At 42.9% G+C, this 24,369-nt stretch overlaps 1 protein-coding gene across 2 annotated transcripts in view; it reads right to left on the reverse strand.

Annotated features, from left to right (window-relative positions):
* Positions 1-24,369, reverse strand: part of CLMN (calmin) — a 517,285-nt gene that overhangs the window by 144,057 nt on the left and 348,859 nt on the right. For both annotated transcript variants that reach the window (XM_086937734.1, XM_086937735.1), the window contains exon 5: positions 12,869-12,961. In XM_086937734.1, the coding sequence (XP_086793860.1) occupies positions 12,869-12,961 (93 nt within the window). The remainder of the gene's footprint in view (positions 1-12,868; positions 12,962-24,369) is intronic.

Genomic DNA, 24,369 nt, shown 5'->3' on the forward strand with positions numbered 1-24,369 from the left:
GAATCGGCTCTGAACAAGCAGTCTAGTAAAACCTGTAACCAGCCAAACCCAAAACTCTGGGGTACCGGAATTAGGAGAACGTGACCCTGATATCACAACAGCAAACGTCATGTTAAAACATCAAACTCATGCTCAAGCAGGTAACTGAGATTAAAACAACTTAGAGGGAGCATATCGAGAATTTTGGGCAACTAAATGAAAAGGTGGATTGTTGAAAAGAAAAAATGAGCTTTAATAGAGACCTTGTTATCCAGATAGATACCCAGGTAGGTGGAAGAAGCTCAATTTCTAAAGGTGAACACTAGACATATTTGGTTCCGTAATCTAGAACACAAATGCTAAGAGATCCAAATCTCTCTAGACGAAACAATATTTGGATAGTTGACATCTACCAATGAACTGAGCCCTCATCTGATTATTTGCCTTCGATATGTGGATTGCACACCTCTTAACAGATGAGATCTTGGAAGAATAAAAAGACAATCAATCATTAGGAGCAGCTAACCAGAGCACATATAATTCCTAATATGCCTCACAAGCAGGGAGTCCTGCCAAGAAAGGTTGTCGTATTTCTCATACTCATATTTCATTTATCCCAACTACTTTATCACCTTGTGCAAAAGTCTTAGAGCAATGAGAAATTACCAAAATGATCTAAATATATTGGGAATCATTTCTTCTATGGTGGCCCTGACAAGTTTGAAAGTAGTATGGCAAGAAGACTTCAAAATCTTTGAGAAGCCAGAAAAAGTGATACATTTCACCAGGTTACTACCTAAGGGCAAACAAACCTAGTTGATTGTAAGCCTGAAGAACTACCTCAGCTTCCTTTTAAAATTGATACTTACTATTTGTAAAGCACACATCAAAACCTAAATTCAGAGGAATAAAAAGCTGTCATTCTGCTACAATTTGAGTTACCTCACTGATGATTACATATGAGTCTTGAAGGTGAATGTTCAACCTACTGAGGCACCTTTAAGTCATATCTTATTCTTTCTGCTGAATATGCTAATCCACTTGAAAATATGACTTAATCAACTGCTGCCCTAACACTTTCTAGCCATTGAGCTTAATGGGCACTCTCTGCTCCAGGAGTTAATAGTCTTTTCACATATCTTACTTATATTCCTCTGCTTACCTCATCAATGGAAGAATGCTTCTGTTTCAGCCTTGCCTGACCTGTATTGCTCATATCCAAAGACCTTACGTCTGTCCTAAGCTGGGATGAAGTGTTCCCTAACTCACTGTTTGGACTCTGGAAAAAAAGAGAATTATTACTTTGGTAAGTTACAAGTTACAAATATGGTTGCTGATGTCAAAGTGGACCCTTAGAGCAAATATTTTTGGCAAGCATTAATGTGCAAACCCAAAAACATTTTGCAGGTAAGCGAGGAATTATAGTCAATTCAAGTCAAACCAGGGCCACGTTCAGATCAGAGTGACTTAATTTATGACTAATAATGTCTAAATGTATGATGCACCTGTTGGACGTGGACCTTTTTTTGCAGGGTCATCCCTGAAGTTTTTGCCTTCCTCCTCTATTTTGTCTGACCTGTTGTTGGCTATTTTATGAATCTGGGCACTTTACCACTGCTGATTAGTGCTAAAGTGCATATGCTCTCCCTACTGTAAATGAATGTCTATTAATTGGTGATTCCATAATTGACTACTTGGTTTACTTGTCAGACCCTAGTACAGTGCACGGAGTGTGCCCAGGGCGTGTACATCCAAATGCTGCTAGTGGGCTTGCAGCACTGGTTGTGTCACCCACAGAAGCAGCCTTGTAAAATGTGTCTAAGGTCTGCCATTGCAGAGCCTGCGTGCAGTCTGGTACTGTCATGCTGACTGGGCAAGTTCACCCACTTGCCAGTCCCTGAACCTTCCCTTTTCTTCATATCATACACCCCTATGGTAGGCCCAAGGGCAGGGTGCATTGTAAGTATAGAGTAGGACAAGCCCTGATGTGTGTGGCATGTCCTAATATTGAATTACAGACATTTTCTTTTTTCACTATTGCAAGGCTACCTGTTCTTCATGGGCTAGAATGGGCAGTTAGAATTATTACATTTTATAATCCTAACCGACTCAGAGAACATGGTAGAAATTCGAGTTTAGTATGCCTGGACTCAGAATAATAAAATACATCTTTTAGTGAAGTTTATTTTAATATTCTGTGTTCGCAAATACCCCGTTTAGAAAGTATGTATTTGCTTGCCTAACCTTTCAAGCCTGCCTCTGCTAGGTTGTGTATTCCTTTGTCTGGGTTTGTGAGTGACAGGGCTCGGGGATTCAAGGAGACAGGCTGGGGCAGCCCGGTGGTGAATAGAGAGATCTGCATCTAGATGGGAGGGAGGAGTTGCACCTGGGACCTGAATAGGACTGTGCCCGCCCCCCACAGTGCTGGCTCCACCCCCTGTGGTGCGTCTGATGTCTCTGCCCTGCACACTGATAGAAGAGAAGAAGACTGTCAACAAAGTGCTCCAGGGCTCTACTTGCCTTCCACAATGCTGGCTCCCCCTCTTGTGGGGCGCCTGATGTTCCTGCCCTGCACTGTGAAAGGAAAGGAGAATTCTGGTAAACATAGTGCTTCAGAACTGGGTTGGACAGGGCACAGGCCCTTCTCCCCTCAGAGAACAAAGGATTTTGGGGTATAAGTATTGGGACCCTGATCCCAAGAAATTAGATCACTTCTGGACTTACAAGGCAAAACCTCTGCTGAGGAGAAGGAACCTGAAGAATCTGAGGAGAGACAATTCTCAAGCTGAAGTGCTGCTTGGGGGATTGGCCTGCAGTGGTTGCCTGAATGCCAAAAAGAGGAGAAAGAACTTTGTGGACTTTACTTTCAACTTGTGCAAAAGATCTCCAAGGGCTTGGAAGAGAGCTTGCCCCCTGACCGAAGTCCCAGGACCAGTGGACTTCACCAGCCTTTGTGGATTGCTGCTGGAAACACTGTTTCAGTTGCTAGAGAGGCAGGAAGCTGTGACCGACTCTCACGACCGGCCTGTTGTCCTGTAGGCACCGCATCAAGCAACATCCGCCTCAAACAATGCAAGCTCTGAGCTCACCGACTCCGCACTGATGCCGTCACCGAACCGTAGCCTACACCGTGACTGGAAGGACACCGCGACGAGCAACGCTTCGCTACACCGACACGTACTAGTCTGACCGAAGAGGTCACGCTCCTGATTTCGAGTCCTGTGAACGCATTGGAGTTGGGTAACACCTCGTACCCTTCGCGACGCACCGCCCGGCTCACACCGTTGTCCGGACTGATCGACGCCAGCTCCCGAACTCCGGCTCTGTCACCGCACAGCAAGCTGCAAGTAACGCTACGAAGCACTGTCTCGCCCTGCAACGCATGTCTTGGATCCACCGACCCTGTCAACGGGCCGCTACCTGCACCCCATCGAGGAACAACGCATCCTGCAATGCTTCCTTTTCTACACCGCGACGAACAGCGGAACCGGCTCGTACATCCGTGCTGGCCACCCTAAGTAAAAGGTACTGTGACTGAGTCTGTCGACATTTGAGTGGACTCGTACCGACGCGGTCCGCTGGATTTGCTAGACTCTGTGTGATTTCAACAACGCTGTAGCCAGACCAAGCTACCGACTCGCACAGACCCTTGATTAAAGCCTTTTAACCAAAACTCTTGAAATCTAATAGTACTGTGGATTCTTTTTGTCGTTTATTGTTCTTTTGGTAACTCTATAGAAAATATACTTATTTTTGATATACAACCTTGTATGGTGTCCATTTGTAGCGTTGTCACTGGGTTACTGTATGTGGTCACAAATGCTTAACTTACAACGCCTCTGAGATAAAGCCTTGCTGCTCGTGCCACGCTACCAAAAGGGTGAGCGGGGGTTATTTCAGGAGTGTAATCCCCTTATCCTGACTAGAGGAGAGGGTCCCTATTTGTCACAAGTACCTACCTGTGCCAACTAGAGACCCCCAATTATAACAGTAACTTGCGCAGGAGCTTTTTAGCAAGGCCCTGGTTTTGGGGGGCCCACCTGGTGGTATTGATGCCGAAGCGGCATGTAAGAACCTGGAGAGACGTATTACGGAGGCTCTGGATTGCACGGCCCCCTGGGCACAGAGGAAACAGGGCAGAACTCAGAAATCTGACCCTAGGTACTCAAACACCTTGAGAGCAGCGAAAGCGGGGTGCAAACGACTTGGAAGGCTTTGGAGGGCAGATTTCTCAGAAGAGGGGAAACAGCAGTGCAAAGAGGCACTAAGGAACTACCATAGGCTAATAAGAAGGGCCAAAGCTGCTCATTATCTGGAAAGAATTGACTCAGCCAGTAACTCTACTCGGGAGTTATTTAAGGTTTATAAGGAGATATCCTCCATTACTACTCTAGTTGCACCGGCTGTGGGCTCAGAGGAGCTCTGTAATCGGATAGCCGAGTTCTTCTCCGATAAAGTGGAAAAAATGTACTCCACCTTCCCTGAATGAGAGGAAGGGATGGAGGAGAGAGAATTTGCGGTGGAGGGAGAGGGGCTGAAGAAATTCCTGATGCCCCTCCCGGAACAGCTGATTAAAATCTGCAGTAGCATAAAGTCCGGATCTCCTAGGGACCCGGCACCACCGAAAAGGTTGAAAGGGAGTTTGGAGTGCCTGGATCCCTATATAAGACATCTGGTGGAGACATCTTTTATGACGTGCAGAGTACTCGTCTGCTGGAAGGAAGCTGTGGTCCTGCCGCTCCCTAAGAAACTGCACATTGGTCTAGACCAACTAGATAATTTACAACCAATCTCACTTTTGCCGTACTTTGCTAAGATGGCGGAAAAAGTGGTGAATGAACAACTGATAGCAATACATTGGGGAATATGATCTTCTCCACCCCACCCAGTCTGGGTTTCGAGCACGGTACTCGAAAGAATCAGCTTTGCTGTTTGCCACCGAATCCATCAGACAATTTGTGGATGCAGGTCAAATGGCGGCCTTGATCCTGTTGGATCTGAGTGCCGCCTTTGACACTGTGGCCCACCATACGCTGGTGCAATGTCTGAGGAATGGAGGGGTGTCGGGTTGGACCCTGAACTGGTTAAAATCTTTCTTGTCGGGGAGCTGCTTCCAGGTGAGACAGGGTGATCATTACTCTAGAGTCATCAAGCTGAATCAGGGAGTGCCGCAGGGATCGACCCTGAGCCCGACCTTGTTCAATCTCTATGTAGCTCTTGTATCGGAGATTGCAGAGGGGTTTGGGATCAGGGTCGTATCCTATGCCGATGACACGCAGTTGGTGGTCTCTCTGACCCAGGCACCGGAGACGGCTGCCTTCAACTTCACGGCATGCATGCAAGAACTGGCTGTATGGGTGGCATAGAACTGCCTGAAGCTGAATGGCAACAAGACGGAGGTGCTTGTGTGGGGAAGTGCCCCGACTTTGTGGTCCTCGGCATGGTGGCCCCAGAATTTGGGGGCGACACCCACGCTCTGTGCGCAGGCAAAAAATTTGGGAGTTTGGTTAGACCCCAACCTCTCCTTTGACTATCAAACCAGGCGGGTGGCAGGCACCTGTTTTGGGGTCCTGAAGGTCCTGCGGAAAACTTTGGACCTATTGCCTGCGGTGGCCAGGAAGACCTTAGTCCATGCCTTGGTGACGTTGCGCCTGGGTTATGGCAACATTCTTTATCTAGGTGCAACAACCAAGTGTATGCTCCGTCTGCAGGGAGTGCAGAATGAGGCAGCCCGCTTAATCCTGATGCGCCCGAGAAGGTCATCTGCTAGGGCAGCTTGGGTTGCACTACACTGGCTCCCGATAAAGGAGAGTCATATTCAAGGCACTCTGTGTCTATCACCGGATCCTGCAGGGGAGGGCCCCTTCATATCTGTCTGATCTATTGACCCCCTATGTCCCCACACGTCAGCTGAGGTCAGGTGGGGTGGGTCTGGTGTGTGTACCTGCTGTTAAGAGTGCCAGGATGGGGGGACGGTCTTTCCGCCTACTGGCTGCTAAGCAATGGAATGCTCTCCCCATGGATCTCCGGATGGAGGTCCAGGAGAGCTGTTTTAGCAAAAAACTAAAAACTTACCTTTTCCCCCGAGATAAGTAGGGTGGTGGCAGAGGGGAGCAGAATCTTGGCCACTTTACCGCAGCGCGGGGACACACTGGTCTTAGTGGAACCATTGCGCTTTACAAATGTGCCTATTAAATTTATTATTACAACATAGACTGCTTTAAGTGGGTGATTTTACTGAGAAACATGGGGATGCTCCATAACTTATCTTGGCACTTTTGCTCTGGGTCCAAGGGTTGTGTGCCTAGTTCATATTGTACAAAAAGAACAATTGATGGACAGAATGTAGAACAATGGCTTACATTCTTTCCAGTACAGAGATCTAGGCCTGAATCCATCGTTTTTTTGCTCACCTTGCCTTTCCAGTTTTGCATAGTTCATAGAGTACAGCATGCTACGCCATTAAGTCGCAGCACATGACTTCTTTCTCCACATTCCCCTGTTATGTATTGGGAATATTCTCCTCTAGAAGAACTACAAATCTTACGAAAAGGTTCTCCTGTTCATCTAATCAAACTACTAATAATCCCAAATATTCATTGGCCCAACAACCTATGAAATGTATCCTTCTATTTCTCTATTGCTCTCTCCTTTTCTCATTTCCATTTACAACTGTACTTTTGGGATTTCATGGGAAGATGCTGTTGTCTTTTGGCAGGCTGATCAAAACCTTCAGGAATTAAATCGAGGTATACAGCAAGATTCACCAAAACATTTAATTTCGAGTCTGATTCCAAGAACTCAGCCTGGGCGTTTTGGTACTGGGTGTCAATACCCTTCCTGCCTGCTGTATTATGTGATATGCAAGATAAAAGATGGGGTGCGAGTTATTTTTTAAAAAAACGAGTTCACAAATGTGTTATAATAAGAATAAGGAACGAATTGAAGTCTTTACCTCATTCAAAAATATGATTTGACTCACAAATGGCTAGCACAGGAGTCTGATGGACATCTTCCTTGACTGGAAAAGCCAAACTTGGAATTGAATTGTCAGTAATTGATTGAAACTCAAGTAAGAAGATTCATTTAATGTTTTGTATCCCTGGTTAACTCTTCTTTACCGATGTTTCTTATTCTTACAGGAAAAGGGCTTGACGGAAACAGGTTCTTGTACCAGTTATGGTAAGAGGTGTGTTTTAAAACTTTCCTCAATGCTTCTGTGGGATAGACCTTTTGTGAACCTCTGTATAAATAGCCACGTTTGGCCAACTGCTTCTGAGCCAGGAAGCACAGATACCAGGAACACATTATTTGATACTGAGACCATGGAGAGTGTGGTGTCTGAGCTGCTGCCATACGTGTTCTGACTTGTTCCACATATGACCTGCTTTTCTGTGACCTACGTAAATTAAAATACGTCACACTCTCACACACCTACTAAAACAGGATTGAACATATTAATCATATCAGGCGACACTTACTAGTCAAGATTATACAAGTCAATTCACAAATACATCGTGAAGGATCACGGATAAATAACAATGACCAAATTTGGTAAGATAAGTCACAATGATGAAATCAGGCAAAACACACATTAAGGACAATAGCTGGAAAAATAAGTAATAAAGACAAGAACTGGAAAGCGAGGCAATAAAAACCACAAGACAGGGCTAGAAATAAGGACAAGCAAGCAAAACCGAAATAACGCTATAATGGCATGAACCACAAAGAAAACCAGTAGGCAAGAATAGCAATAGGGACCATCAGCAATAATGCCAGTATCAACCACTTGCAGGGACATACAAACAGGGGCAGGCACAAACATGCACACACAGGCAGACAGAAGGACATTTTCCATGCATTTACTTCAGGTGAAAACTATGCTGAACTCTACATATTACTTCCTGCAGATCCTATTAATTCATTACTTGGTTCCTGCCGCAAAGATGTTTTATGAGTTACATTTGGAAATCGGTAATTTTCTCAAAGCATGTTTTTCAACTTTATACTTGTTGAACATGTCTGTTCAAGTTTATCAATGTGACACATTCCCGAACGAGACACATATTGGCTACCAATCCACATCCAATACATTTAGATCGCAACAGGTTTCTTACCACGAAAACATTCTGTTAACAGGATAAAGAGTTGAGTTAATTCTGGATTTATATTTATGAATAACAAATAACCTATTAAGCGGTATCTTTAAACGAAATTGTTTTGGTCTCTTCAGGGGTCTATAAGAGTATAAGATCAATACTCAATGAGCAGAGGACGTCCAACCGCGTTCCGTACAAGGTGAGGGTACCGCATCTTTAGGTTTGTGGTAAATTTAAACTAAGTAGACTTTTTTTATTCCATGACACTCTACATTATGAGGCGTTTTATTGGATTGCACAATATACCTTAAACTGGATGTTAAACCGGTTGGACTTTAGTTAGCAGATTCTCCGTATTTAAATACTTGTAACCTTGGTTGTGTATTACAGCATAATGGCATTTTTTCTGATACTTACTTTGTGTAATTCCTTTTTCTCTAATGCTTTCAAAATTGCACTTGCAAAACCAATGCAAATCAAGAATTGGCAATTGCAAAACATGTTATAGGCGCAGGGAGGGGTAGGCATTTTGAACTAGAGGTATATTCAGTTACACAGTGGCACAAGCCTGGTTAATGGGATGGCTATTTTGCTAAGTAGCACATGAAGGTGAATTATTATAGATGTGGACATCGGAGTTTTTGTCGAAATAAACTGCTGGGTATTTATTTCTAGAACAACAAAAATGGTAACGTTGTATGTCAGGAACAGCAATTTTGTCCCAATTTAGGGTTCAGATGGTTTGGGTTAATTGGTCTTCTTGTTTGTAGGGTACAGGGGATTGTTGACTGTTTGTGCTATGTGGATGGTATGTTATTTTTTGTACTGTCGCTGAAGCAACTCACACACCGTTTGCAACCGATTCACATATTAGAAGTATGGGTTATCTGCACACTTTGTAACCCATTGAATCGCTATGTTACAGCCCTTTCAAGAGCCATCTTTGCCAAAGTGTATTAATTTAAGCAGTCTTGCCCAAGAACACTTGGTAGTCAACAAGAATTTCACAAAGACTACCCTTCAGATGTGGTGAGCATTAAACTTTTTAACTCTACTATATAGCTGCAAACCACAACTCAAGCTGCACATCACACATCCCTACATATTTGAACTCATCTTCAGATCATAAGGTGCACTAAGGCAATACCCGTAGGACGTGCTGCACTTGCCGTAGGTACAAGGAGTATAGTTGTGTAATCAGTACATAATACAATTGCAGTCTGCTTCCATTGTACATCCTTATACTGAATATAAGTTCTTCCACCTGTTAAAGCATCTTCAGGATGGTTGAGGTTGGGATTGTCATTTAATCATTTTGAAATCTAATGGGCCATTCATTTTCTTCATGGAATAATGCACATCACTTTCCCCGGTGGCAGTGTTTGCAGACCAAGGCCTTAAACGCTTTCTCAGATGACGCGATTTAAAAGATTGACTGTATGCACAGGAAAGCATTTGCGAAGTGTGGACAGTTCAATGTAGATTTAAGAGCATTTCTGTAATGTTCTATACTTGTGTTCTTTTTAACATTGGTGGAATTATTTTACTTTGTCATGTATTTCTTCTATGTTCTTATTTCTCTATTATGTAGTAAGTTCCATTCTGGAACTTATCTCTAGTTGCTAGGAGAAAGGTCAGATCTTCTGTGCTATCTCCTGAGCAACCAGCGATAGCTGTGGGTCCCCTTCTTTGAGGCGTTTGTCAGCCCCCCAATACTTCAATTACACACGATTTTCAAGGGTTAACTCCTTAGCAACCATGCCATAACCACTTGCCATGCTCTCTCTTAGAGTTGCTTATTCCACTCCTAGTGGCTGATCAGGGAAAGCAGAGTTAGTGGTTGTGTGGTACTTCCACATAGGTATTCCGTATTTTTCAGTCTTGGCAAAAGAAATGGACTTTGTAAACACATTTGATGTTGTGCCATAAAGGGGTTAGCTTTTTTGGAAATAGAGAGAAGTGATGACGAATCTAAAGGTTTAAAAACAAAATGAAACATGAGTCTCAGATGACAATAATTAATGGTATAGTCTCTGAACGGGGTGGAGTCTAGTTTGTGTTTGCATGGATTCCATATCACTGGGTGAATGGTGACTGAGTAGCCAGGCCGTATTTGAGTGTTTGCTTTAGGAGGTTGAAAGCAACCAGAATGCATGTTTTCTGTTGACTCCTTAGGGAGTCTATAAGGCCTAGCAAGGATGGGATTATGGCCGGTGGTATCCCATGGAGCACAGGTGATTATCGGTTATTGGAACTATCAATCACACCCGACAAAACAAATTTGCTTTTTAAGTCCCATGGCTCAGCTGGCAGAACTTATTCAAGAAATATTTGCAGCATTGATCCAAAACAAAGACAAAACAATGCATCAGGCTTAGCTGACTTTTTCGAATCTGATACATAGCATCCATCAGAGTCAACCATGCCTTTTCAGAAACAGCTCAGGACAGAAATAAACTAGGCAACAGTGAGACACAGGATTGTTGTGCCACCGTTCAGAACCAGTGACAGAGCTATGCATTTTTTGTCAATCTAGAATAAATCCTCAAAAGTCACAGAACTATTATCCAGATGTCAACGATATAGCCAACAAACAAATCATATTTAGCCAAAACTGGCAACTGTCATTCTCAGCTTCTTTAACCTCAAGCGCGTTAGCCTAAGTCCGCTCGCACGCTGAGATTTGCGAAAACGCATGTTACGTGACGAGCTAGGCTCGTCATCAGCGTGCGAGGAGGCTACGCCATGACGAGCCCAGCTTGTCATCAGCGTGGAAGGGGTTAATAGTATAACCAATGACCTCGCAATACTTGTTGAAAGCACAGGAGCGTTTACCAAATTCTGAGGGCACAGTAGTATTCTTGGAGGAATGTATGACGTTTTAACGCAAGCTATTACAACGCATACCTTTACAACGTGTTTTTTTACTAAGCAAATTCGATTACAACGCAAGCCATTACAGCGCAAGCCATTACAATGCATGCACCATTACTACGAAAATTACTACTCTAACATCGCTGGATGTTTACCTCAGGGAAGGTGCTGGTCGATGAGGGATATGCGTTGTAATGGCATGCGTTGTAATGACATGCGTTGTAATGGAACTTGTGTTGTATTGACTGCGTTGTAAAGGCATTGCATTGTAATGGATGTTTCCCTTTTTGGAGGAACAGCACATACAGTACTATTAATAATGGGAACTAGAGGCAATAGCTTAGGACTTCCCAAAGGCTAATGAATGCCCCGCACATAAGAGAAGCAGACAGACCAGGAGGAAAAAGAATGAGGTATACGTTTCAATAGGAAATAAAGATCTGTGTTTCAATAAAAAACATTCATAAAGCTCATTATAACAACAAGACCTTGGGCTCCAGAAAGGTTGGAAGATCTGGGAAGTTATTCGTTTGAATAATCACCAACGTTCTCAGCTTTGTAGAGTTTTGGAGGCAACACGGGCCTGGGTGTGCTCTCCAATAAGAGGCATTCCGCAAGACGGCTGGTTGGGGGAGGATAACGAAACGTAGGCAAAAGGTTACTTGAAAAAAGACTTAAATTGAGACTTAATAACCCCCAAGATCCAGTGAAGCGAGAGAGAGAGAGGGGAGGGGGGGTGGTAGAGAGCGAGAGATTGTTTTAGCAATTCCTGCGCAGTCACAGAAAACATGTTTGGTAAGCCTTTTCCAGTGTGTGTTTGAAATGTTAGAATTGTTAGAATTCATTCATTCACCATTCCTATTGAAAACACAGACCATACCGGACCATGTGAAATGGAACACCTTTCACATGGAGGGCCAACATCTAGCACAATGCTTAGTACTAAACCATGGCCAGATTTAAGTGTGACACTCCCCTCATCATTTTCCAAATATTTGCATGCTAAGTAATAATAATTGATGGGCGCAATGGTTGTTTGACTGATAGTGACTGAGAATATTGAAAATAATAGTGACCAGAAGTACTTGGAGTACCAGCAGTAGTGATTATTAGGAGTTGTGGTAATAATGGCATTAAGGAGAAATTGACTCCCTGGTACCTTTGACAGACATTGCCGGTAACTGGAGGCACTAGCTTTGGAAGTTCTAGTACGAATGGCGACTCAAGACAGTTGCTGTTGTACTGAATCGGTCTGGAAGCCCAATGACGATGGAGACTCAAGGTGCGGACATGAGCAAGGATAAGGACTGTGGAGCATCTGTGTGTGGCATTCACAGGGGGATTTCACACTAATAGTCAAATCACCCTTTCTTGCACTAACAGTGACTTGGGGTGACATTTTTGAAAACAATACAACTGAAAGCTACTGGGAGTACTGGTGCTGACTGGGTGCATTGAGAGCGAGTGATTACTAGCGAATGGGCATAAAGAAATCAAGGGGGTGCTGATGAGGACTACGGATAATGACAGTGGATGGAGGCACCAACTTTGATGGTAACTGGATGTTGATTGGAGGTACTGGCAGCTTCACCAGCAATGTAAATGTAGCACTGGAATCTAAAGTTACTGGGATTCGCTATGGTCTCTGGGGATGCTGGCACAGAGCCCAAGTCCTGACTGTGACTGGTAACCCCAACAATCTCGGACAATCTACACTTCAAAAAATCGCACACTAAAAATCTATATGCTGAGTGTGTCACTCATTCCTTTTTTTGCTTTTCATCAAGTTGAGAAGGTCTGAGACAAATACTTCACAGGAAGCAAACACCACGACATTATTGTGAGCACTTTTGAAAATTAACTTCAAGTACACAACGGGGCAGCCAGACAGTTAACGAGATCGGAAATCTGCTCACCTGTAAAAACAAGATTATGTTCCATATCAAGCCAAGGACCATGGATGAGTTTCCATCAGCTATCTCTGCAGCGTCAATGCTAACCAGTTTCACCTAAAAAAGAGGACATTGTTAGAGCAGTGCAGCATTTTCTTCCCTGGTGAGACTCTCAGAGCATCACAGATGGCTGGTGATGTCATAATGCATCTGCAGTGAGAATAAGACATATGTGGCGTGTAATCAACTCAAGTCTCAAATGGGATGCTACCAAACCTACTCAGTGGTGGTTTGCTTACCTGTCTCATCACATACCTAGGCTAAACCATTGCACAATAACCGACTGGTACCATGTGTGACGATTCTCCATTCAAAATCTCAAAGTCAGAGGGATTCGCCCATTAAGGTGACCAGGCGAAACGTGCCTGCTATATAGATTTAAAAAAGCAATTTTCTAGTGCAAGTTGAGCTTAAAATCGCAAATCGAGGCTTTTTTAAGAGGGTAAATACTGAGCTGGGCTACACAATTCACACTAATAAAATAGTTTACTTACAAATACATCTTGGTGCGAGTAAATAGTCTTCAAGGAAGTGGAAGCAGGAGCTCATGGGTGGGAAGGCTAATAAAGGTTAGGGAGCGCCCAAAACATGCATGGTTTGGTCATTTACAAACTATTAAATGGCCCATTCACACTCTGGAAACAGTCAGAAATGTACTCCTCCCAGGGAAGGAGTATATACGTTCCAGGGTGAAATTGGGAAAGCAAACAACCATCAAAAGTGGTGGGGAAGCAGGGTAAGGGGTATCCACTGGGGTAAAATTACAGGTTTCCATGGGAAAAGAAAAATACTTAAAGTGTATTTGCACCTCAGCACTTCATTTATGCATGAGTAAATGTGCAAAATCAACATTTGTGCATGTCAAGCTGCTTTTGCGTGGGAATTCTAGGAGCACCTCCACGAACCTATGACTGTTGCAGCTTCAACACCTACTCATGGACTCCTCTTCTTCTCAAGCTCTATCTGATGGGGCATTTATTGCAACTTCAAGGAAAGCTGCCCACCGACCTCAGTGGGGAGTGGAAAGGAGTTTGACCGATGTGCAGAGACGTTTTAAGGCATGGGCAAAGTGGTCTCTGGCCCAGGGCACCAGCCATTCAGGGGGCCTCTGATAGAATCAACTTTATTCTTCAGAGCCTAGCCTTGTTGATCTTGACTCATTCTTAAATAGGTTGTTTCAAATACCTTTTCCTTTCATTTTTAATGTCGGTGATGTGTGAGAATCTATTATAGGCATTTTGCAGAGACATCTTTTGTTTGTTTCATACAGCATGCATTAAAAAAGTTTCATTCGGATCAAAACGGGACCTGAGATATGACAAATAGGAGGAGGTCACAGAGGTTATTTTCAGTAATATTAGTGACCTTCTGCTGTGTTATAATGTTGAAAACACAGATCACTATTTCTGATTAGATGTAAACACATTTAGAATTTGGATGAGTGTGCAGGTGCGCTGTCACTGACCTGGACAAAGAGGGCATGAAAGAGCTGAGATTGGATCATGAATTCAAAGCTGTTCCGAACAGTGGCCCCCAATATACATCCGGCCCGGGCCCTCAAAATCCTTAAGATGTCTCCACCGATGTGTACCACCAAGAGAGTTTGTACCGGTATACCCACCCAGGTGTTTCATGTGTGTGTACCTGACCTTGTGGCACGTATCTTCTGTGGAGCCATAAGGTAGAATTTGGGCATCGCAGAGGACCTGAGAGAGAAAGATCTGGGAATAATGTTCGTTCTGTAGAAAAATAACAATCAACATACTAAGAGCAAACATGTTATTCCCACTACCCGGTGGTAAAGAGCACATGGTGTTCATGAGGGTAAACAACAACATTGTGCACAGTGACTGTGGTACCTAAAGCCAGTTCTATTCCAGGGCATTTCTTAACCCCCATTAGAGCTGACTTAAGGTCGAAGGTCATAACCATGAAAGTGTTGGTCTTGACCACAAAACATGGAAATTGTTTACCTGGTTGGAAGAGGGATGTTAAATAAACATTTTGAGGCTCAAGAAAGATATGATCTTTCTTGGATGAATCCAAATAAGGGTATACTTGAAACAATCCATGAGAACTCTCTCACAGCACAGTTTCGAAGAAGTTGCTATGTGTACGTGTGACATGCTCTTTGACATTAGGCTTACTCCTAAAATCCAGAAGTAAGTTATCAGTAGTACGTGTTGATGAGGATGGGAGCCACAGGGATGAAGTAAGGAGCTTTAATCTAAGGGACGACCCAGATGTCCTGCACGCCAGTCAGCTATCCAAGTATATCGCAGAACATCACCAAGGATACAGATGACAAAGAGCAGAACCTCACGAGTTCTGAAGGTCCATAAAAGAATCAGACTCACTGTCTTGGCACAGAGGTTCAATTTCACACAGACCATCACCACTCTTTTTCCTCTTAAGCAGTTTATTCCTATGTTATTGATTTATTGTTGTCATTCATTATCCAAGGCTCTTTACGTGCACAAAATGTAAAGGTACAATGCATTATGGATTTTTTTTTCAAAACAACTACCGTTAACAGGAGTTCCTTTAGGAGTTTCTTGAAATCATAGAGGGAAGGAGCCCAGCGAATAGAGATGAGGAGGTTATTCCAGCTAGCAGTGGAAGATAGAAGGCAATTATCACAAGGAGAAACTCTGGTCTTTCTTATGTATGTTAGACTGATTTGTTTTTTTTCTTTTAACCGATAGCTGAATGCCATTTTTATCAAACCATTTTAGAAAGTGCTTTTCTAGCTACTCCCAGCATTAAATGAAGTACAAGTACAAATGTGGCGTTTCACTGCCTGAAAAATATCAAAGGGTACATCACAGAAATGATTCACTATGTTCTTTCTTCGTATCAACAATTCTTAGCCAAAAACGACAAAAATAAGAGAGCTGGGGGGTCCTTTAATGAACAGATCGATCCACAAACGCAGTGGAGCATGAAGAGAAGGACATTTGGCACACACCTCAATTGGCGTTGACGGATATTTACTGTTATCAAGAAAACTTACACTCTTCTAAACATTTGTGTAAAATTGACCCCATATTGTTTCATGTTTCCCCATTGTAGTCCTAACGTATTTGATATTGATATTGGGCAAAATGGAATGTTTATATGTCATAGAATGTATTGGAATGTATTTCTTTAAATGTATGGAGTCTAGGGTACGACGAGCTGCTTCAGTTGCTTGTCGGACTCCGGACTGAAGAGGCATTCCTCCTGTGGTTGGAACTATTACAATAAATATTCTTAATCTACACCAACAGTTTCCTGGATTATTATACCAGCATATTTTCTACATATTGGCGACGAGGATGGGATTTTTTCCAAGCACCGAACCACGCAGCAGAAAAAAAAAATTAAGGACGATTTTATGGCGTTTGATGACACTTGTTGAAGGATTGATCTGCACGTTTCCTCATTATCCTGCGACTCTGTGCTTATCAGCTGGCAAACATTAAAGTCGCGGAAGGATTGAGTCAAGGGTGCAGTGAGTTCATCAATTTGTATTTAACCCATTCATGTTGAAGTTACGCCATCTGTCCTTGTTTTGAACCAGTGAGGAAAGCTGTGCTTAGATTAAGTATTTATAGTGTGTTGTCGCCTTCGGATTACTGTGTGGCTCAAGTTGTTTTGTTTTGGATCTTCGAACATTCGGAAGAGTCGTTTGAACTGAGCGCCTTACCTGGGAGATTCATGACGTCCTCTACATGAGATTCTAATCTCAATCTAACTGAGGGTCTTCCTTCGATTTACTGACAAACACTACTTCATCATTTCGTCTTCCGCTTCCGAACTACGGCGAAGTCACGCAATTGGGCACCTTGAACCATCCGGCAGTGCGTGAAGGAACGTGACTCCATTTTGGAATTAATTTCTGAGCTGGTCGGAAGTCACAAATTTGCGCACCGAGAACCATTCGGCAGCGTATAAAGAAACGTGACTACATTTTGGTTTATTCTTAAGAAGCTCAACTTTATGCGCTGTTAGCCATTGCGCTGAGTGCTGAGGATCATTTCTACACTGATTATTGTAGTTATTCATGTTTGATTAGTGGCTATAAATAACGCTAGTTATGTTAATGTCTGACTAGAAAAAGAATGACTTCGATATTTTAACACGTTTGACTTCACAATGTAAGAAACATTTATTATTGTGTTTATTCCCCTATAAATATTTTGGATTTAGGGATTAACATAATACACAGTGAATATTTTTTTTGAATCCTATTTCCTCTGTTCAGAGATTTATTCACTTGGGGTTCAAAATATCTTCAGTGAGAGAAGTTACACAGCCACCTCCTTTTTTAGAAAAACTGGGACAACCAGTGATGTTATGGTCTGAATGGTGTGGTTTATTTGAAAAACCATATAGTAGCTATAGATGCTGCAGACTATTCCCCTCCTCGTAAGTTTGTTTTATTGTTCGGTAGTTTGGTTTTGGCTGCTCAACGCATTTTTAACAGTTTAACACCTATTCCTCCTCCGTCAGGACAATCAGGGGATAGGCAGTGGAATGTTTATTTGGAAGCGATTGCAAGACTTAAAAAACAATTTGAAGAGTCACCTAATATTATGTTGTTAAGGCATACATTTTATAAAAGACAGCAGAAAGAAGATGAAAAAGTAGAAGAATATATTTCTGCGTTGAGGGTGTTGGCAATTTTGTGTGATTTTAGTCTGCTTCTTGACAACTATATTAGAGACCTATTTATTTTTAATTGTGCTTCCCCTAAAGTTAAGGAGAGGATTCTCAGTTGTAAAAATCCTTTTTTGTTTGAGGTTATAGGTTTGAGTCTCAGTATCCAAAGATCTATAATTTCTACAAAGGCAATGATGGGGGATTCCTCTCCTAAGGTGAATATGGTTTCTGAGGAAATGAAGGAAGAGGCATTATATGTAATTGGAGGGAAAGATACATTTGCGAACAAACCAAACCAAACAAAACTATTGCTTTAGGTGTGGGTCTAAATTTCACATTGGGAATTTTAAAGGCTGCCCAGCGGTGAATAAACGTTGCTCCATTTGTAAGAAAATTGGGCATTTCCAGTAAAGTTTGTAGTTTCCAAAAGAAACCAGTAAAGGTTAACTACGTTGACATGGATGATTGTTCAGAGTCCTTTGAGAATCTATTGTTGATGTTGGATTCAGAAGAGGAAACAATCTTTATTAAAGGTTCTTTGTGTGATGCTACTATTAATGACACTGAAATTCAAGTAATCGCAGATTCTGGATCACCTATCACTATTCTTCGGGATACTACTTTTTATGAGAAATGGGGCAAAAATGTAAACTTGATACAGTCTGATGTAAATCCTAAAGCATTTGGGGAGAAAGATATCGACATGTTTGGATTCTTCATGGGAAATTTACAAATACTAAAAAGGTCAATTGTTACTAAAATTTATGTAGCGATATAAGGAAAAAATATCGTAGGTTGGAAGGAGCTAGCGAAAATGGGCTTGTATCTTGTCCAGGTGATGAGCATCCTATTAAAGTACAGGAGGTTTTTTTTTGTTTTGTGGAAGATGCAAAAATAGATCGGTTAGATCTCTTAAATGAATTTAAGAATGTTTTTAGCAATAAGATTGAGTTGGTGAAAGGCGTTGAACACAGGATCAAATTAATTCCTGGTGCAACGCCAGTGGCACATAAAGGACGGGCAGTACCTTTAAGCGTGAGATCAGAGCTTAAAAAAGATGCTGGAGGATTTATGTGAACATAAAATTATTGAACCTACTGAATCTTCCCAATGGTCCGCCCCCATTGTCGTTGCTCGAAAAAAGAATAATGAGATCAGATTATGTGCGGATCTTAGAGGTCTTAATAAAAATATCAAAGTAGACTGTCATCCACTTCCTAAAATTCGTGAATTGTTGGCAAATTTAGGCGGGGCTAAATGGTTTTCTTGAATAGGTTTTAAGTCGGCATACCATCAAATCCCCTTGTCTAATGAATCTCAGGAGCTGACTAACTTTGTTACCCCATTCGGCGCTTTAACATTTTTGAGGCTTCCTTTTGGGTTGGCATTGGCAGCCAGCGTCTTTCAAATACTTATGGATTCATTATTCAAAGACCTGGTGGGAGTTCAAGCCTACTTGGATGACATCTTGATTTTTGCTAAAACGTTAGACAAACATAATATTCTTTTGAGAAAAGTTCTTTATATTCTTGGGGAAAGAGGAATGAACGTGAGAGAGGATAAGTGAAAGTTTGGTGTGTTGGAGTTGGAGTACTTAGGGCACACAATTTCAGAATCCAGTAGCAGGCCAAAATTCTCTGTGGTGAGAGCACATAAAGAGGCTAAACCACCAGGCGATAAGGACTCGCTACGCTCATTTTTGGGGCTAGCTGAGTACTATGCCAGATTTGCTGTTAACTACACTCAAGTGGTTAAACCACTCCGCATGTTGCTCAGAAAAGGTCAAAAATGTGTCTGGTCCAAAGATTTGGACAGATCTTTTGCTAAGGTCAAAGAGTTAATCATTTCAGCACAGGCTCTTCACGCTTTTAGAGATGATTGCACTTCTATTATTTCAGTGGACGCAAGCATGAATGGCTTAGGTGCAGTATTAAGTCAACAAGTAGATGGAAAAGAGCAAACAGTGGCTTTTGCTTTTCGATCATTGGAACAAATTGAACGGCATTACAGTACAATTGAGCGGGTGGCTTTGGCCTGTGTTTGGGCGGCGCAAAAATGTAAAATGTATATCTGGGGTCGTAAATTTGTGATGTTGTCAGATCATAAACCACTTTCCTTTATTTTTAGCAAAGCGGCTGGAAGCAATTATCTGTCCCCAAGATTAACCAGAATTGTGTCTAAACTCCAGGAATACAATTTTGAATTGAAACACATTACTGGAGGGAAAAGTTTCATGGCGGACTGTTTATCCAGGATGTTAATAGATAAAGATGATGAGGATGATTTGGTGGAGGAAGATGTGGAGTGTGTGACTGTTGTCGATGCTATTGATGAATGGAACTCAGTGATTTCAGAGAAGGATTGGAAGGAAGCTAGTTTTAAAGATGTTATGTTGTCTCAAGCTTTAGAATTTTCTTCTAAAGTTTGGCCTGATGTGAGGAATTTATCTGGCGAATTGAAACATTTTGCTCAAGTAGCAGACAAACTTTTTGTGAAAGATGATATTTTGTTGAGAGGTGATAAATGTGTTCCACCAAGTGGTTTGAATGAAATGAAATGAAAAAAAAAATATTTAATAAAGTGCACTGTGGCCAAGCGGCTTCCTGGCGCTGGGGACTTAGACCACAAGTCACAGAGGTGGCCCATGGGATTTAACAGGAGAACGCCTGGGAGAACAAGAAGGTTTTTAAGGCTTTACGAAAATGGGAATAGATGGGGATAGAGCATATAGACAGGGGAAGGCAGTTCCAGAAACGGGGGGCCAAAACAGAAAATCTGGTATCACCTGTCCTGGACTTGCGAAAGCTGGGGACATGAAGAAGAGAGAGAGTGGAGGAGCGAAGAGTGCGGGTAGGGGCGTGAGAAGAAATGAGGGAACTGATAAACAAAGGGGCAGAACGGGCCTGAGCCTGGAAAACTAAACAGCCCAATTTGAAGAGGGATCTCTGGGGGACAGGGAGCCAGTGAAGGGACTTGAGTGCCGGAGTGATGTGGGAGGTTTTAGGAAGATGAAGAATGAGACGGGCAGCCTGATTCTGGATTGCCTGTAGGCGTCGTGTTCCGTAGGCTGGAATGCCCACGTACAGGCCATTTTCATAATCAAGGCGGGAAGTGATAAGGGCCATAATAATAATTTTGAGGGCATCAAAAGAAAAGAAACGAGACATTTTTCGAATAAGACGAAGAGACAGAAAGCAAGAAGAAACAACAAAACTGATTTGTGCATGCATAGAAAGATCCTGACTGACCCTAATGCCCAAGGTGCGGACAGAAGCGACAGGTACAGGGGGAGGACCAAAGGTGAGGGGCCAGAAAGTGGAGGACCAGGGGTTGGAGGAGCCGCCCGTCAAAACCAGCTCCGTCTTGTCCGGATTGAGTTTCAAATGATTGAAACTCATCCACTCAGATATGAAAATCAAGGTAGAACAAAACTTAGGAAGGGAATCAGAAGAAGAAGAAAGATCAAAGACGAGCTGGAGGTCATCTGCGTAATTGTACACAGAGACCCCCATATCGAGAAGAGACGAGATAAGAGGGAGGATATAAAGATTAAAGAGAAGAGGGGAACGGGAAGAACCTTGGGGAACCACACAAGAAACTGGGCGAAGAGGGGCAGAAAAGCCAGAGAGGTGGACTGCTTGAGACCGTCCCTTTAGGAAGGACGCAAGCCAGGAAAGAGCAGAACCCCGGATGCCCGCTGCGCCAACACGGTCGAGAAGGATGGAGTGGTCGACCATGTCAAACGCAGCGGACAAATCGAGGAGGACCAAGGCCTGAGGGAGATTGGAGTCAGCTTTCCCCTTCAACTCATCTAGCACTGCAAGGACTACCGACTCCGTAGAGTGGCCCGGGCGGAAGCCCCCTTGATGAGAGGCCAGAAGATGATTCTCCTCGATATAGGTGGACAGACAAGATGTTGCATGACTTTCGAGGATCTTGCCAAAATAGGGAAGGAGAGAGATGGGCCTGAAATTAGAAGGGAGTGATGGGTCCAGATCGGGTTTTTTAAGAATAGGTAGGACAATAGCTGATTTAAAAGAAGCAGGAACTAGGCCCTGGGTGAGGGAAGCATTAAGAAAAGAAAGAGGGGGAGCTGGGCAGCTAGAGGAAAGTGTTCTGAGGATACGTGCAGGGGCACAATCCGCTGGAGATCCGGACTTAACTTTAGTAAGTAGGGCAAGGAATGAGTCCAAGGAAATAGGCGAAAAATGGTCCAAGAAAGAAGAGGGCGAAGAAACAACAGAAGAAGGACCGGGTAAAGGTACAGTAGGAATGTTAGATTTCATCTTAACGATCTTGTCGATGAAATAGTCATTAAGTGAAGAGCAGAGGGTCTGAGAAGGGACAAGGTTAGGGCTGGCGCGATGAGAGGTGGATAAGTTGGGAACTAAAGAAAAAATCTCCTTCGATTTGTTGGCAGAAAGGACGACTTTCTCGGAAAGATATTTAGTTTTGGCCAAAAGAATCGCTCTTTTATATTCATGTAAGAGAAGTTTGTATTTGGCCCGAAGAGTGGGACAATATTTACGTCTCCAATGACGCTCGGATCGTCTAAGATCTAACTTGAGGACTTTTAGCTCAGTATTGAACCATTTGTGGGCGTCATGGGGGCGAATGGTCTTAACCTTCCTAAGCGGAGCAACCTGATCGCAGGAAGAGGATAGCCAGGTTCTGACCGCCTCAGCCTGAGAGTCAAGGGAAAGATCGGAGAGATCAGGAGTGGAAGAAGCTAGGGCGAGCGAAAGAGAGTTCAGATCGACCCGGTTCCAGCAGCGGGCGAGAATATTTTTAGGTAAGGGGAGTTTGTCAGTGGAGCCTGGGTGGATGGAGAAGGATACAATAGAGTGATCCGACCAGGTGCAGGGAAGAATGGTGGGGGAAAGGACCATACAGCGTGATGACCAAATTTGGTCCAGTATGTGACCCTGGTTGTGTGTAGGGGCAGAAACGTGAGGTGAAAAATTAAGACACTGGAGAGTGGCCGAGAAATCTTTGGAGGACAGGTCCTCCTTAGGATCGCCTGGCCAGAAATTAAAGTCACCTAAAAGGTGGACCGAAGAGTTGTTAACCACAAGCGTGGCTAGGAGTTCCTGGAGAATGGGCACGAACAAGGGCATGTTCTGAGGAGGGCAATACATAAGAACAACCGTGAGGGGAGCTGAGAGGTTAAGTGAGCGGGCCACCACGTAGTCCACATTGGTTATGGGGGAATGAGAAAGGAGTTGAAATTGCAAACTGGAGCGAACAATCATAGCCACGCCCCCCCAACCTTGCCATCAGGACGGTCCGCCCGGAGGATGTAGTATGAGTCAGGGAGAATGGCTAAAATATCAGGAAGAGAATCAGTTGAAAACCAGGTTTCCGTGAGGAATAAAAAATTGGGAGATTCCAAGTTCAGGAGATTGAATAGGTCCAGCTGGTTCTTTCCTGCTGAACGAGTGTTGAGCAGGTAGGCAGAGGCAGCAGGAGGTGAAGAAGGAAGGTGGGAGACAGGGGGGGAACCAGAAGGGAGAGGGGGTAGAGTATGGGAAAGAGGGACCATCGGACACGGGTGAGGGACAAAAATGCCAAGAGAATCAAGGCAGTGTGCCACCGGAGGAATGTTATCGTGAAGTTAGCTCACAAAGGTCATTTAGGTGTAATAAAAACTGGTATGAAAATTAAGTCTCATTTCTGGTGGCCTGGCATTGACGCTCAGGTTAGGGCAATGGTGGATAATTGTGAAAAATGCTTAATGTCGGATAAACATTGGAAAACGCATGACTCTCCTTTGCAGCCTACTCAATTTCCTGGTGTGGCGTGGGAAAAAGTGGGACTGGACTTCTCTGGCCCATATAATATTTTGCCTGACAGAAAGAGATATCTTATTTTGGCTATAGACTATTTTTCGAAGTGGATGTATTATAAATGTGTGGATGCTCCAAACTTGGATAATACTATTTCTTTTTTAGAAAGAGAGTTTTTGCTGGAAGGAGCCCCTCAAGTGCTAGTAACGGATAATGGTACTCATTTTGTATCAGATAAGATGCGTACATTTCTGGAGTTACAAGATATCAAACAACTTAAGGTGGCTCTTTATTCCCCTTCCTCCAATGGTTTGGTGGAACGTGGGAATAAAATCTTGAAGGAAGGTATCCAAACAGCGATGGCTTCTGGTTTAGATGTGAGCAAATTTTTAGAAAAAAAAGTTTGGAATTATAATACTTCTCCACATTGTACAACTCAGGTTACACCTTTTGAATTGTTAAGAGGTAGAAAAGTACACTCTACTTTATTTCCTTCTTGGCTAGGTAAAAAAAATTCCAACCGGAAGGGGTGTGACACAGAGGAACTGAATAATGCAGTTAGACAGAAACAAGAAGTGATGAAGAAAAATTTTGATAACAATAAGAGTGTGAAGGATGTACAAATATCCATTGGTGACTGGGTAATGATTAAAAAACCTTTCAAAGTGTCCAAGGGGAATTCAATTTTTACAAATCCTGTACAGGTGGTTAAACTTAGTAAAGGAGCGGTGTTCTTGGGTGAGAAAGGTTGGTGGAACGTAAGCCAACTGGTAAAATTGTCTGAGAATCAAGCTGCTCTAATCAGTAAGAAGAAAAATAGTTTAAATCAGGAAGGGTGTGGTTGGATACATTGGTTACAACTGGATGTCAAGGATAGTGCTCATTTTCATAATAGTGAAAATTCTGCTGTTTCCTATAATGTTGATAATGCTTCCATTCCTTCTTGCATTCGTAGTGGTAGACTCAGAAAAACTCCTGCAAGATACAATGAATTTATTTTATATGAATGTTTTACTTTGTTCTTCCATTCCTTCT

The sequence above is a fragment of the Lissotriton vulgaris genome, chromosome 9 (assembly GCF_964263255.1).
Source record: "Lissotriton vulgaris chromosome 9, aLisVul1.2, whole genome shotgun sequence".
In the NCBI taxonomy this organism is placed as follows: Eukaryota; Metazoa; Chordata; class Amphibia; order Caudata; family Salamandridae; genus Lissotriton; species Lissotriton vulgaris.